This window comes from Mytilus trossulus, chromosome 1, assembly GCF_036588685.1.
Source record: "Mytilus trossulus isolate FHL-02 chromosome 1, PNRI_Mtr1.1.1.hap1, whole genome shotgun sequence".
Taxonomy (NCBI): domain Eukaryota; kingdom Metazoa; phylum Mollusca; class Bivalvia; order Mytilida; family Mytilidae; genus Mytilus; species Mytilus trossulus.
In genome coordinates this window covers 58,596,824-58,614,364 of record NC_086373.1, presented here as the reverse complement: position 1 = coordinate 58,614,364, position 17,541 = coordinate 58,596,824, and the positions used below count along the sequence as shown (strand labels likewise).

General features: G+C 31.5%; 1 protein-coding gene and 1 long non-coding RNA gene across 2 annotated transcripts in view; one reads left to right on the top strand and one right to left on the bottom strand.

Moving 5' to 3' along the window:
* LOC134728243 (inactive cell surface hyaluronidase CEMIP2-like) overlaps positions 1-2,084 on the top strand; it is a 36,803-nt gene extending 34,719 nt beyond the window's left edge. The window contains exons 25-26 of the mRNA XM_063592786.1: positions 738-848; positions 1,812-2,084. Coding sequence (XP_063448856.1) covers positions 738-848; positions 1,812-1,984 — 284 coding nt within the window. The 3' untranslated portion in view covers positions 1,985-2,084. The remainder of the gene's footprint in view (positions 1-737; positions 849-1,811) is intronic.
* Positions 2,085-10,719: 8,635 nt separating this feature from the next.
* On the bottom strand, positions 10,720-16,519 carry LOC134728236 (uncharacterized). Its single transcript, XR_010108781.1, has 5 exons — positions 16,453-16,519; positions 14,433-15,811; positions 14,070-14,139; positions 13,045-13,103; positions 10,720-11,945 (listed from the first exon to the last, which is right to left on the bottom strand). It is a non-coding gene; the product is annotated as an uncharacterized LOC134728236 (long non-coding RNA).
* Positions 16,520-17,541: the final 1,022 nt, after the last annotated feature.

Sequence of the window (17,541 nt, the reverse complement as noted above, 5' to 3'; positions counted from 1 at the left end):
AGCTTTTAAAATTCTAATCACTTTGTTCTTGGAAATCAAATATTGTACATATTTTATACATGTCAATCTGAATTTGCACAACAACCTTACCATGTAAAATGTATGATCTGAAAACAAAACCTGAGTAAGATTAATCATTTTTGTAAGATATTTAGCTGAACATTACCAATGGGGTATCCAGGGGTCTTGAGGTTGGAACTACCCTTTTCAATTGGGACGTATATGTAGGACTCTAAAGTGTGATGTTCACGCTAAAGTGGGATGGTGTATGCTAAAGTACGATGGTGTATCATGCTAAAGTACAATGGTTGTTTGTTTGCTAAAGTGCAATGGTATAGCACACTTAAGTGCGATGGAACAAAAAAGAAAGGACTTAGTAGGTTCAAATGCACAAAATTTAAAAACAAGTCTTTTTGTAAAATCTAGTTTGCTATGATATAACATATAATAATATAGGCTTTTACTTTACCGGTAGTCTTACGGGACTGTTTCTAAATTTAGAAGACAACATAGTAATAATTGCTGAAAAGGTAATTTTAGGTGTCACAAAATACTTTATTTCCTATAAATGAAGTTTAATAAATTCGGTCTTATTAGATGCAGCCAGGTCATCCATAATATAAGCTTCATAAAATCTGGCCAGTTAATAGTTGTATAATTGTTTTATTTTTTTTCCATATCTATTTAATTATGGTTTAAACAAACGTCTTCTACTTTATACTCATACTATCTTACAGGTGGAAAGCAATCTCAGTACAGAAGTTGTAATAATCCTGCCACTGCTAATGGTGGCACTGACTGTGTTGGAGAAAGTGTTAATTCTGTCAGTTGTAATGAGCATCCTTGTTGTAAGTACATTGAAATATAGAAATGTGTCATACTGCTTAAGGAAATATGTTTATAGATAGAAAAAATAACAGAAATTCAAAATCATCTCAAGGATTTTGAATGATATTATTTTAAGTTCATGCTTTTTGAATGGTCAAATTATAGATTGGTAGGTTTTCATCTTTACCTATTCAAATTATGAAGAATATTACTAGAATAGGTTCAAAATGATAAAAATCACGAAAACTTGAATTGCAATTAGAAACAGTAGCTTTACTTTGGGTAAGAAATAATCAAAAGTAATGTTGATTCCAATGTCTTTCCAGGTTACAGACAAACTTATTTCCATTAAGGATTTAACTGTTGGTGATTGATAGTCACAAATTAAGTTTACAGGTGACGTGTTAGTGTAGCCAGTAAACAGGTATTTGTGACCATCAAATCACCAATTGACGCCATCTGAGCTTAAAATACAATATTGTTATCGCCATTCTAATGAAACTGATATAATACAACATTTAAACATACATTTGAAATCTGTCATACATCGTTTTTGCACTTGCATGTACTGGTACGTTTTCATAGCATCAATTGTGAATTCATGCCATGAAAATTATTGACATAATCCAATCAAACTGAAAGTTACAAATGATGTTGTGTTAGAAGGTTCTATGTATGCATTCAAGAAGATATGTTGTAAAAGGCCTTCTGCTTCTATTGATTTTATAAAACACAAATGACAGGTTAAAGTTCATGAGTAAATTCGACTTCGTGCTCCTCAAAATGGAAGAACATATTACATTTTTGTTCTGTAGGACTTTTAGTTTTTTTTTAATAACTGGTAGAAAGAAGTATGCAAACTTTTCGGACCATAAAAAATAATGACCAATTAAGTAAACCAAGAGCTAAAGATACTGGAACCATATTGTTTATTATATTTGTTTACAAAAAACTCAAATTAATAATTGCTCTTTTCTTCACAGCCGTCAATGGAAAATTCAGTGATTGGGGACAATGGTCATCATGTATCGTTAATTCTGGTTGTCAAGGTTACAGAGAAAGGGAAAGGTCATGCAATACTCCAGCTCCTCAAAATGGCGGAATACACTGCACTGGTTCAGTCAAGAAACAAGAAGCTTGCAACAACTGCTCCTGACCATCAATGAATGACCAAGGACCATTATAATCCTTTTTAGAATTTAGTTTAATGACATTGTATATACAAGTTGAAAGAATAAAGAAACTTGAAATATCAATCTTGTGTCAATTTTGATTTTTTTAAATAAATATCAGAAAACAGTAGAATTCAAAGTCCAGTGATTTTGATAAGTAACATAGCTATAACTTCAAGCGACAACAAAATGTGGAAGTTTTGATATATAAAAATTATAAGATGTGGTGTGATTGCCAATGAGCAATGAGGCAACTTTTAAAAAGACCAAATGACACAGAATTTACCAACTCTTGGTCATCATATGCCTTCAACAATGAGCAAAGTTCAAACCTCACAGTCAGCTGTTTTAAAAAGACCTTGAAATGACAAATGTAAAAGAATTCAGAAGAGAAAACAAACAGCAGAATTTATGAACAAAATATTATGAACAAAAGGCAAATGTTACACAGCATTAATTACAAGACTCCTGAATTGGGACAGGCACATATTAAATGGGGCAGGGTGAATAGTTCATCAGAAAGTATGTTTAAGTCAAAACATTAGACTTGAAAAATTCATCTCTATATCAGTCCCTAGACGAAACATTTTATAAATGAATAAACAGTAGCTATGGAGGATAAGCCATCAATACCAAAATTATAAGTGGACAAAAACAATGGAATAGCAAAAAAAAGTTATTTCTAAAGAAATTGATTGATGCAACTGTTGTGGATGGTAGTCTTGGAAGTAAGCTTTAAATGGTTTTCACTGAATCTATGTGATCACTCTGGATTTGGAGAATGTGCAGAGTTCTAGGTTGGAGACATATTGAAACTAATTATGGGTTTTGTATACATGTTTTTTTTATTGGTTGTTTTGGCTTTGAACTTGTGAGTACTCTCAGATCTGAACTTGTGAGTACTCTCAGATCTGAACTTGTGAGTACTCTCAGATCTGAACTTGTGAGTACTCTCAGATCTGAACTTGTGAGTACTCTCAGATCTGAACTTGCTAGTTATCTCTTTTTAGCTCACATGACATGAAAGGCCAAGTGAGCTTTTCTCATCACTTGGCATCCATCATCCATTGTTGTTAACTTATAAAAATCTTCTCTTAAACTGCTTGGCCAAATTTATCCAAACTTGGTCACAATCATCATTGGGGTATCTAGTTTAAAAACAGGGTCTGATGAACTGCCAAAATGGCTAAAAAAAGAACTTAGACTGCGATAAAATGTAAGGTTTAGCTATGTCATGCTTATGTCCAAATTTTAGAAAATTACAAAAAAGTTTGACAAAATTGTTGATGAACAGTGGCAGATCCAGAAATTTTCAAAAGGGGGACCACTGACTGCCATAAGAGGATTTCATAAATAATCAACTATTTTTTTCCCACAAAAGGGAGGTGGGCTGGGTAACTTCAAGTAGAAATCCATCTTCGAAGCCTAAAAGGGAAATTTCAGATGAACCCTGTCAGATGGAAATGTCAACTTTGCAACCATCCTGTACACTCACAGTTTGAACCTTGTCATGAAATGATAATGCTGATAAAAAAATTGCAAGGGTACCACAAACCCAGTGTCTTGGCTACTTTTTCTGTAAGTCGCAGGCTCAACAAAAATGGATTGTGCCTGATATTCATATGACAAAATCATAATCTTTCAATCAGTTTGATTGAAGTCTGGAGCTAACATGTAAGTTAACTGCTAGTAGTCTGTTGTTATTTATGTATAATTGTCATTTTGTTTATTTTCTTTGGTTACATCTTCTGACATCAGACTTGGACTTCTCTTGAATTGAATTTTAAATGTACGTTTAGTTATGCGTTTACTTTTCTACATTGGCTAGAGGTATAGGGGGAGGGTTGAGATCTCATAAACATGTTTAACCCCGTCGCATTTTTGCGCCTGTCCCAAGTCAGGAGCCTCTGGCCTTTGTTAGTGTGTATTATTTTAATTTTAGTTTCTTGTGTACAATATAAAAAAAATAGTTTGGCGTTCATTATCACTGAACTAGTATATATTTGTTTAGGGGCCAGCTGAAGGACGCCTCCGGATGCGGGAATTTCTCCTTACATTGAAGACCTGTTGGTGACCTTCTGCTGTTGTTTTTGCTATTGCCCCATTTCCATTCTCAATTTTATTTTCAAAAATTATTATAAATTTTCCTCTAGATACTATCATTTGATTGTTAGAAGTTTCTGTCCAAGTTTGATAAAAAAAAACAGAATGGTTTATGAATCGAATATTTGTTTTAACTAGAGGCTCTTAAGAGCCTGTGGTGCTCACTTGACTCTACTTTAGTTTTGGGAATCATGTAAAAACTTATAAAAATCATAGCATATACTCAAATGATGATTGAGGCCAAATTTGGTTTAATCAGAGACATATATACACAGTCTGTGTATATGTGTCTCTGGTTTAATATCAGCCCTTTAATGATCTCTAATCTAATAAAAATATCCTGGTGGCTATCTTGAACAGAAAATCAGCAACAAAGTAGCAAAATTTCATCAGCACCTCATAAAGAACATTTATACCATGTTTTGTTTCATTCCATTCAGTGGTTCTCTAACAAAAGACATTTGTATGTATTTCCCATAGGGTCCTATGGCTGGTGGCCATCTTGGATAATGGATCATCTTCAAAGTACTAACACTTGGTCAGCACCTCATAAGGAATATTCATGCTGTTTCTTGTTCAATTCCATTCAGTGAAAGAAGACATTTGTGTGTATTTCTTTTAGGGTCCTATGTTAAACTTAGTTCCCAGTAGGCAGCCATCTTGGATGATGGATTGGCTTCAAAGTCACAACACTTAGTCAGCACCTCATAATGAACATTAATGCCATGTTTGCTTCCATTCGATTCAGTGGTTCTCTAAAAGAAGACATTTGTATGTATTTCTCTTAGGGTCCTATGTAAAACTAAGTTCCCCGCTAGCAGCCATCTTAGATGATGGATCAATTGGCCTCAAAGTAACAACACTTGGTCAGCACCCCATAAGGAACATGCATGCCCAGCTTGGTTTCACTCCATTCAGTGGTTCTCTAAAAGAACACATTTGTATGTATTTCCTTAGGTTCTATGTTGAACCAGGTCACCCTGCTGCCGGCCATCTTGTATGATTGATCGGTTTCTGGATAACAACACTTGGTCAGCACCTTATAAGAAACATTTATGCCATGTTTGGTTTTATTCCATTTAGTGGTTCTTTGAAAGAAGACATTTGTTTTCAAAAATTTTAAAACTTTAACCACAGAGTGAATGTAATGTTTCCTGGCAGAAAAAATAAGTCCATTTTGTAAGTAAAATACAGAAAATCAAGATTTTTTCTTTTCAAAATTGACTTCTAGATACTATCTTATGATCGTAACAAGCTTCTGTCCAAGTTTGGTACAGATCCAGGATAGTTTAAACTAGAGGCTCTCAAGAGCCTGTGTCGCTCACCTTGGTCTATGTGCATATTAAACAATGGACACATAAATTCATTACAAATTGTGTTTTGGTGATGGTGATGTGTTTGTAGATAATACTTTACTGAACATTCTTGTTGCTACAATTATCTCTATCTTTAATGAACTTGGCCCAGTAATTACAGTGGAAAATATTTTCTAAAATTTTCCAAAATTTATGAAAATTATTAATAATTGACTATAAAGGGCAATAACTTCTTAAGGGGTCATTTGAAGATTTTGGTCATGTTTGACTTTATTGTAGATCTTTCTTTGCTGAACATTATTTCTTTATACTTTATCTCTATCTTTATAATAATATTCAAGATAATAACCAAAAACTGCAAAGTTTTATTAAAAATTACTAATTTGGGGGCAGAAACCCAACGTTGTCTGATTTGTCTGAATTTTCAGGGCAGTTAGATTTTGATCTGATAAACAATTAATACCTTTTCAGATTTGCTCTAAATGCTTTGGTTTCAGAGATATAAGCCAAAATCTACATGTCACCCCTATGTACTATTTTTAGCCATGACGGCCATCTTGGTTGATTGGCCAGGTCACGCCACACATTTTATAAACTACATACCCCAATTATGGTTGTGGCTAAGTTTGGTTAAATTTGGCTCAGTAGTTTCAGAGATGATTTTTTTAAAAGAATACTAAAAAAATTTAAAAATGGTTAAAAATTGACAATATAAATGAGCAATAACTCCTTATTGGGCAAATGACTGTTTTAGTCATGTTACCTTATTTGTAGATCTTACTTTGCTGAACATTATTGCTGTTTACAGTGTATCTCTATCTATACTAATATTCAAGATAATAGACAAAAAACGGTATAATTTCCTTAAAATTGCCAATTCAGAGGCAGCAACCCAACAACCAGTTGTCCGATTCGTCTGAAAATTTTAGGGCAGATAGATTTTGACCTGATAAACAATTTTACACTGACAGATTTGCTCTAAATGCTTTTGTTTCAGAGTTATAAGCCAAAATCTACATTTTACCCCTATTTTCTATTTTTATCCATGGGGGCCATCTTGGTTGGATGGCCGTGACATGCCACACATTTTTTGGAAAGATTAGAACTTGTTCTAAATCTTTACTTAGGCACTGGCCTCCCTAACAACAGGACAGGTTATCTACTGTAACTAAATGTATTCACACTGAAATATTATATAGTTCCCTATGGTTCTCATGTATTTGCACATAATACACATATAACTGAAAAAAACTGGGTATATTATTGGAGCAGTTCATTCAGGAATGTATGTCATTAAGGTGTGTTGATGTGCAGGCTTTTTAAAACACATTTTGATTAGGTAACTGGGTATTGATTCAACTAGTATGATTGACAACTTTCATTATCACTAAACAATCAGAGACAAGGTGGACCTTTCATTACAACGCCCCACCTCCTGAACTGTCCATCAAATTGACCACATTGCCTGTCAACCTGTCTTACATAATTGTACAGAACACTCAATATACATATAGTTCTTAATACACAAGTACTTGATCTCATAATTGAATACACACATGTGTATATTAGATGTTTGATATTTATAAGGATGATAGATTTATTTATTGCCAATTACTTTTGATCTACATTACATAAAGTGATTCTTTACTGGTTGTAGATTGATTAGCCCCTGATTAATTTATGTTTTTAGAACACTTAATCTGTAACAAATTATTCAATCTATGCCAACATTTTTTCATACAATTTTATACCTAAGTTTCAAAATGTTTGCATAGATTGAATGAACCCTGTAAATTATATCTGAAAGATAAATGATTAATGGATTAACAAGATCTTAAAAAAATGAAATATGAATACAATATGAATAAATAAAAGGTATTCAATAATCATCTGTAGTTAATCAACAATTAAATGAGTACACTTTTTTTTTTATCAGGAATTGGCTTGAAACAGTTTAAAACTTTTCATTATAACAAACCATTGTTTATTAATTTATTTCCCATCAATTATTTTGTCTATTTTAGTCATTTGAATTTTTATTAGAAGTGAATATATATTTTTGCAATCAAGAAAGAATGTCCATTTCAATAACATAAGTTTTTTAATTGGTTTATGTTGAAAAAGTACATTTCCCATGCCCTGTGTTGAAAAATACTTTAAAATTTATTAATCTTGAATGCCATATAACCTCTGTTTCAACTTACAAAATGCCCTAAAACAACATTTTTCAATTTTTTTGGTTGACACTTTAAAGTTTTAAGCTGTTGGTCCAGATTTATGTCTTACAAGGATAGTTGGTAACATTTACTAACATTTGCAAGAAGAATTTTTGCATTTTTTGTTTGTTTGAAATGTGTATAGAACTGGCAACATAATTGCGATAAGATATAAACTGCAGTTTAAATAAAGTGCAAATTAAGAGACCTATAGTATTTAATTTGAGCTCATTTTATCCACATACTGGCAAAGCAAGTTTCGTTCTAAAGACCTTCTGTAAATGCAACTTTCAGCAATAGTGCTCTATAAATGTTCATTTTTCCCCACCCAGTGTTCTTTTTTGGATAGCATTAATTTTGCGTACAAAAAAAAATGTATTTTTTTAATGTCATTTGTAATGTCGCATTGATGCTCTATTTGAATCCTTTATATGTTTTAGTTTATATTGTTCCATACCTTAATATGAAATGATTCAAAATACTCTTCTAATCTTTCCATGAGTGATTTCCATCACTTTGATTAAACTAAATACCTCAATGATGATTGTGGCCAAGTTTGGTTTAATTTGGCCCAGTAGTTTCAGAGGAGAAGATTTTTGTTAAAGCTAACGACGGACGACGACGACAGGCCAGGTGAGCTAAAAAGTTATTAAAATTTTTAAAACTTTAAATTGTCTTCTAGATTCTATCTTATGATCATAAACAAGCTTCTGTCAAAGTTTGGTACAAATTCAGGATAGTTTAAGAAAGTTATTAAAATTTCAAAAACTTTAACCACAGAGTGAATATTTGTGGGGCGACGACGGAATGTAGGATTGCTATGTCTCACTTTTTCGAAAAATGTTGAAGGCTAGCAAAATTAGGACCACTAGTAAGTAATATACAAAAAAACAGGAAATAAATTTTTACAAAATTTCCATCTGAATTTTAGCTTGATTGTAAACAAACTTCTGTTCATGTTTAGTACAGAGTTATTAAAATTTCAAAAACTGAGTGAATATTTGTAGAAGACTACAAAAGAAATGTAGGATGGCTTAGATATAGTCTTGCTTTTGCCACTAAAGGTGCAGGCGCTATAAAAACATGAAAATAAGTTCATGGTCAGATGTACCTCATCAGACAAACATGTTTACCTTTATATAATCATTCTGTATACCAAATATAGTTTACCCTTTTTTGAATATCTATTATAACTTTTACTTATAGTATCCAAGAAATAATCCTATCACAAAATCTAAATATGGACAAATATCCATGAAAATAAGGTCAAGGTCAGATGAACCTTGTTAGACAGACATGTGCACCATACAATCATTCCATCCATTAAAACATAAATAAACATGAAGAATTACCTTGTTTCAGAGAAACAAATACATTATCACAAAACTGAACATTAATCACTGAACCATGACTTGTTTAGGCTAGGCATTCCCTCAGGATGGTAATGATGAACTGCTGTTTAAAGTCCTGTGGCAATTAAATGCATATTCAGGACAGGTTCAGGAATACTAAGCCTACTTTGTGCAATCCACAAATAGAGCAGCAGCAAATGCCATTTTTAAGTCATTGGTTTTAACATGCCAGGGGGTCTAACTTGAGACCAACACAATAACACAAGACCACTGATGTAATCTTTGTATGAAGGACATGTATACCTTTTTTATAATTTTATAATATACCAAATATATAGTCATCAATATTACACATAAAAAATGTCAAATTCATGTAAGAACAAGAATGTGTTCAAAGTACCCAACACGGATGCCCCCACTCGCATTATCATTTTACATGTTCAATGGAACATGAAATTGGGTAAAAAATCTTCTTTGGCATTAAAATTAGAAAGATCATACCATAGGGAATGTGTGTACTAAGTTTCAAGTTGATTGGACTTCCAACTACATCAAAAACTACCTTGACTAAAAACTTTAACCTGAAACTCGCACTTTCATTTTCTATTTTAATTGGACCGTGAAATTGGGGTCAAAAGTATAATTTGGCTGTACAATTAGAAAGATCATATCATAAGGAACATACGTACTAAATTTCATGTTGATTGCACTCCAGCTTAAAAAAAACTACCTTGACCAAAAACTTTAACCTGAAGCGGGACAGACGGACGAACTGTACGACAAACGGACGAACAGACCAGAAAACATAATGCCCCTCTACTATCGTAGATGGGGCATAAAAACACCCTGGTTATTGAACCTGAAATATAGGGTAAAATGTATAATGAAACACCATGAGGCATCTGCATACAGATATGGAGCTATCCAGCCTCTTGTACAGTTTGCATAATTATAATTTTACATAAATCCTTTTAGCATTAGTCACCTATTAACAGCATCGGTAGCTATATGATGGTAATCAGCAAACACAATGATCAATTCTGTAAGGTAGTGCTTAAAGCATCGTTTATCTTGGGTTTTATTCAAACCAGCAAAGAAATTACACAAAAAATTCTAAGAAAAGTTGAATGATGATGATCGACACCAAATGGAAATATAAATCATCTGCATGTGTCATACCCTGGACCACAGAAACCTCTTCCCCCTTTACTTATCCAAATTCAAATGAAATGAGGCTGGTTTTTCAAATATATTTTATTTACCAATTATAATTATGATATATATCACAATGATACAAAATATCCAAATGAAACCAAACACAATCTGCTTTTGTTAGGTGTGTACGAATATCAAAAATAAATTGATACTAGGGATATGATTTTGGACATGTCTGTAAATTATCTCTACAATAAAAAGGAGGAAAAGGATCTGCATCATGGGTTTTGTATCATTAGCATAATATTACATTTATACAAAATAAATGACATTACTGAGGATTCTATTTATTTTCCTGGTTGTTTTTATAATATTGTTTTGAATACTAATTAAGGGGAGATAATCCTAATGTAATTTCCACTTAAATAAGCATTATGAATTTAAATTAAATCATGTCTAATTTTTGATACATGTATTAAATTCTGTAAACATAAAGTAATTATTCTTTGTTTAATAAAAAAACAATTTATAGTTAACCAAACTTATAAAAGAAGTCCATAAACAACAGAATCCTCAATTAGTGCCAACTTTTAAAAATGACATTAAAAAAACATTACAATTCTTAAACAAAGGAAATTAAAGCTATGTTTATGCTACAATAAAAAATACATGAATCAAATTATTTTTTGAGAACAAACTCAACTTATTTACTGGGTTATAAAAAACAAAACAGAGACGTGGATTAAGAGGATTTTTCAGAGGGCCCCCTTCAGTGGGAAAAATTTGGTTTAATATTTAGGGAATCACTAAAACATGACTGGAGCAGGGCCCCGCTCAAGCAGTCAGTGCCCCCCATATTCCTGGAAAATTTCTGGATCCACCACTGACTAAATATCTTGATCTGTGCAAAAAATTATTAGATCACCAAGGATATGTTTAACAATTCATTTCATATTTTTAATCACATGCTGTTTTAAAATATAAAGTAAAGTTTATTTACTCACACCAAATTTCTAAGCACATTAATCTTTATTAAATATCCCCCCCCCCCAAAAAAAAACCTTTCGGAGGAAAAATTTGGTTGATTGTACAGGGAATGACTGGTGTTGGGCCCCTTTATGTAAAGTTCTGGATTCGCCAATAGGTAAAGTGAGTAAGTGTATGATATGTTTGCTTATCCATCTACAACTTTAACCCACAATTATGAAGATTAAATGGGACTTTCTCTAAACTTTCAAATAATCTTCAGTATCTGCCAACACTGTGTTCCATTGTTTTCACTTCAAAAGGGTTGGGAAAACCCAAAATTTCATTATAGTAAATTAAAAAACATACTGCCTTTAGTACAGAAAATCAGCTGAAAGTTTCAATGAAAATCTACCAAGCTGTGGATGAAAGCTGATGATGGACAAACAAACAATACAAATCTTCTTTAACACCCCATTTCAAAGGCATATTTATGGGGATGTCTCCTCTCCCTGTTGCGGGAAAAAAATTGTTTAATCAATTGCGCAGGCCCCCTCTAAGAAAGTCCTTTAGGACCCCTCAAAATTTAACAGTTTTAACAATTCATCAATTAAAAAACAATAATTGAATGCAAATGGAATACAAATATTAAATATAAATAAAAAAATATCCAATTTGAAACTCAATACAGCAATAAAAACTATTTGTTTACAACTCATTCTGCCACAAGATTACTGTCTAAGGATTCTACTAAAAAAGATAGTAATAGTTCATCCATGGTTTGCCGGATATTGTCTGAGGATGGTACCACACAAGGCAGCAAAAAGACACTTTCAACTGAAAAGAAATAAAGTCAAGTTTTAATTATTGTTTGATTTCGAATCTAATTATTATTCTGGAATATAATAACATTTAATCTGCAATTTTTCAAATAAAAAAAGAACCTGATATCACTGAATGTGAAATATAAAGAAAATAGAAGATGTGGTATGATTGCCAATGAGACAACTCTCCACAAGAGACCAAATGATACAGAAATTTAAAACAACTATAGACTGTATGACCTTCAACAATGAGTAATGCCCATAACCCATTATCAAGTCAACTATAAAAGATGCCCAAAATGACATCTGTAAAACAATTCAATCAAGATAACTAATGGCCTCATTTATGTCCAAAAAAATGAACAAAAAACAAATATGTAACACATCAACATACAACCCCAGAAAAACAGGCTCCTGAAGACAAAAATAAACTTTCCAAACTTTTCTCAGACTTAAGGTGGTACCTAATACTACAGGGAGATAACTCTGTAAAATCAGCTAAACCTTTTAATTACGTTGTTATTTAGGGAGGATTAAGCTTTTTAATGATCAAAAGTAGCGTTTGTAAAACTGCTGTATAATCAGTGTAATTTATCTGATAAAATGGTTCGTTCAACGTTTTTGAAATTTTTATATTTTTGTCAAAGGGTCAAAAGTAAATACTTTGTCAAAATTTTATGAAAATATAAACGAGCCAAATTAATTTTAGTGAAAGTGTTGGGTACCACCTTAACATCAATTTTCCGTGAGTAATTATTTGAAATATTCAACATGATGAATGCAGAAGCTGCTGATAAATTCACTAAACAAAAAGTTAAAATAATTGAATACAGTATGTTATTTGTTGTTTAGTTGACACAAAATTTATGATAAAAATGTAGGAATAAAATTCTTTTGAAAGTTGAAACGAATATATGAACCACTGAATGTAAGGCAGTTATTATGCATCTTTTTATAAAAGCTATTTTTTTACTTGATATCAGGTTATATCCCCTTCATATTTCTTGTTCAGGAAAGGGAAAAAAAATCAGTAAAAATGGATACATAGATATCTAGGGGCATAGATACATGTATAATTAAAATTAATTGTTTGTTGATTAATAAATTCTTACCTTAAACAGCTCTCTTTACTCCTCAAGCAAGTTACCCAAAGGAAACTTGTGATGCTAACCTGTAAAACAAAGTTCAAGGTCAGTTATTCGCAACTTTAAACAAGTGAAACTGCGAGCTACTGCTCACTGATGATACCCCCGCCGCAAGTGGGTAATATTAATAGTGTAAAAATATGCAAGTGTTCGGTAAACAGGAAGTTGTCGAGTGATGAATCTGAAAACGCATCACATGGTATAGCTGACTTATATAAACCCTGAAACCAAATTTCAGAAATCTTTGTATTGTAGTTCCTGAGAAAAATGTGACGAAAATTTTCAACTTGGCTATCATGTGTAAAATCATACAAGTGTTCGGTAAACAGGAAGTTGTCGAGTGATCAATCTGAAAACGCATCACACAGTAAAGCTGACTTAGATAAACCCTGAAACCAAATTTCAGAAATCCTTGTATTGTAATTCGTGAGAAAAATGTGACGAAAATTTTCAACTTGGCTATCGGGTGTAAAATTATACAAGTGTTCCGTAAACAGGAAGTTGTCAAGTGATTAATCTGAAAACGCATCACACGGTAAAGCTGACTTAGATAAACCCTGAAACCAAATTTCAGAAATCCTTGTATTGTAGTTCCTGAGAAAAATGCGACAAAAAATATTCATGGGACGGACTGACTGACGGACGGACGGACAGACAGAGGTAAAACAGTATACCCCCCTTTTTTTCAAAGCGGGGGTATAAAAAGATATATAGATCATAATAATTGATTAAAAGTTCTCGAATAACAAACAAAATTCTGTGAGAAAATAATTGGTATTCAAAATCAAACTAATGGTTATGTTTTCTGCTCTTTGTATGTTTTTTTTTATCTCTCCAACTCATTCTCGATTGCTATTTTCAATTCTATTAAGTTTGCAATACAAAAATAAACTTGTACTTTATCATATAGTATAGTATTTCAAACCTTTAAAAAAACAATTGATATCAATTACTATTAAATAATGAAAAAAACTAAAAGCTTGTATACCTACCATCATGTTAACAATATCAGATATTCAAGTCTTACTCCCCACACCATGAAAACATTGTAATTTCAACAACCTGGAAAAAAATGTTTTTAAGATTCAATTATACATAAGATTTTAAAAAAAAGTGTAACAAAATTATGCCTTGTCACATTTCTTATGAATTTGTGTTATACTATCATTTTCTGTATGTTAACTTGATACCAAAGGTACAAAACAAAAAAATTTAATACAAATGATTTCAGTTGTTATAAAATTGTTCAGCATTGATGTATAGATGTCCTCAAAATCAAACCCTTTATAAACAAATAATTTAAAATGCCTATAATAATATTAATATTATTAGTTTTGCAGAACATTTCAACTCACCACATATTTTTCCTGGTAAGGCCTCAGACTTGGTTGAAGATTTAATTGACCATCTTCCTTTTAAGAGCTGCTATCCTAACCTGAAAGGTGGTTTATGTCCTCATCTTATTGTCCATTTTCTTTCAGAAATAACATTATGTAAAAATAAATATCAGATGCACTTTTTAAGTTTTTTGAAAATTCACCTAATCAATTGTAGTTACCCACAATTTCTCCCACCCTCCAAATCTATTATTTATAGCTAGAGCTCTGCTTACATTTTTTTTTATTTACAGAACTCTAAATAATAGTAATTTTAGCAAGTATACATCTGATATTTAAAGAAAATGTGTACAAAAGTGATATTTTAATTAAAAAAGTTATATTCCATATAAACACTCAGGAAATTTCAAGTATAACGAGTATAACAAAGGAATTACCTCCCTTTTATCCTGAAAATTTCACCCTGTTGAGACTCCACACCCTTTAAATATTTAACAACAATACAAAATTTGTATAATTAAAATAAAGAAATAATATGTTTAAACTACAACACATTTCAATAAAGGGCTGCGCTTTAGCACATGATACGCTCTTTTAAGTTTCAACAAAGTTGCATAAAATCCCCCTTTTTTAAGTATAAAAATTCATTACTTAAGAAAACGTAAAATCTAAAATTTGTAAAAAGGGAAAGGGAGCTTATGTCAATAGATATAAACAATTTATCAAAGTTGCATAAAATTTTGTGAAAGTGTTAGTTATTGTCCCAAAATTGGAAAATCCCCCCTTTTTTAAGCATAAAAATTCATAACACGGAAATGTAAAATCTGAAATTTATAAAAATTGAAAGGGAGCTTACATCAATAGATATAAACAATTCACCATGGACATTGGTGAAAGCCTTTTTGAGTTATTGTCCGAAGTGTTAAAAATCCCCCCTTTTTTATGAATAAAGCCCCATAAATCCAAACTTAAAATCTGAAATTTATAAAAATTGGAAGGGAGCAATAACAAAAAGTTTTAAAAAATTCAGGAAACTAAAAAAAACACACTATACATTTTTTTTTTTTTTTTTTTTTTTTTTTTAGATTCTCCATTCTAAACCGACTGGAGGCCTTTGGACTAGACAGACCATTATTAAGTTGACAAGTAAAATTGGTCTGTTCCATTTCATTTTCAAAGTAAAAATGAAATAGAGATACAGGGGGTGGGGGAATAACGAAGAAGATCTAACAATTGTAAATACAAGCTTCCAATCTAATTGAAAATGGAGAATCTTTACACCTTTTTTTTTAATTTTTTAATTTTTTATAAAAAATTACATTTTTGAAACATATACAAAAAATTTTGAATATCATTCTTCATTTTTATCACATAATCATTGCTGCAGCCACAGTTTCCTGAAATAGAAATAAACATTCTTAAACATATTTGACAAAACATGATCAAACCTATATACAAATTTATACAATTATTAGCAAAAAAGGATGAAAAACTTATCAATGGCTGATGTGTGTCATGTTTATTTTCCATTATTTGTTTTATGAATTAATGTGTTGGATTTCTTGTTTGTATATTGTTTCACATTTTGTCATATTCAGGGCCTTTTATAGCTGGTACTGTAAATCCAGAAATTATTGCATGCATCTATCCTTGCGATTTTTTAATAAATGGACAAATATGCAAGATAAATAATCCCTGATTTCAGAAAAATCTGGCCTCAAAGTTTTGCATTGGAGATTAGATTTATAAATACAAGTTGTAATATTCAACCAGTTGCATTATTTACATTCATATAGGTCTTGCTCATTGCTGAAGGTCATACGGTGACCATAATTTGCTTCTCTTATTGATAGTTGTGTAGTTGGCAATCTTATATCATCTCTTTATTCTCATAAACCCCTATCCAGATTACCTGTATAAATAAAATTCAATTTGGAAAACATTTTTAAAATGTTTGATCTACATGTGTACATAATAAAATCCATGGTACATTTACATACTCTTAGATGAATAGTTCAATCTATTTTTTAGTTCTTACCATAAAATTCAGCTCCAATGGCCCTTTCCCAGCTTCAATCCTTACAGACAAGCTGTGGTGCTAATCTGAAATTTAAAATGCTTAGTCAATCAAAATTGTTTTAAAGGATCACTTCTGGAACTGTATCTATGTTACCCGTATATGATATGGATTATATATATGTCAAAGGTTTTGAGAACATTGGTTAGACATCAATCCAACAACCAATTTCAATCCTAAAAGGGGTAGGCTTAAAAGGGTTTAAGTTGGCCATAAGATTTTAATCTTTTTTAAATCAGGCCCAAATAACACAAAGGAGTAGGGGCATTTAAAAGGCCTAGTTTTGGCTGAAGAAAATAAAGTGTTTGAGAACCATTTCAAATTGCCACATAATGTTTAGAAATGCATCGGGTCAAGAAATATAAATGAAAAACATGAAGATTTTTATCTGATGACGTCACAATTACGTCATAATATATGTACTGTTTTCACAAAAACAATGAAAAAATACAGAATTCATGCAGTTTTCTATCTTTATTTCCATTGTGGAAACATCCTGCGCAGCCAAGAAACAACAAAATCATTTAACAGAAGCTTTATTATAACTATTGACATAATCTCACCAAATATAAAGTTGTTTCTTGGGTGCGCACATACTTTTTCAATCTAAAATATACTTAAAATTTGATGAAAAAACAAGGAAAATCACGAAATTTAACACAATATGCAAATTAGGTCATGATTTGTTGCCATGGTAACTTGTTCAATGTCAAATTTGTTTTGTTTTTCTTAGTACCTTATACCTTAGTCAAGTTTTCAGTTATTTAAGAATACGTATGATAACTTTTAAATTTGCATTAAGTTTTGGGCCAAATAAGGGCCTTGTTGCCCCTACTCCTTTGACATATAAATTGTTGTGGTATCATTATTGATACAAAATAACCACAACCTCTTTTTGGCACCTTACAATATATAAACTACGAAGTTATGACCTCTTGATTATGCAATTCTAGCGTTTTCACAAAAGCACCAATTAAGGTCCAATTTTTCACAATTAAGAATATTTTTTTTAAGCATAATGCTTTTTCCTTGATGCAGTAATAGTTTATG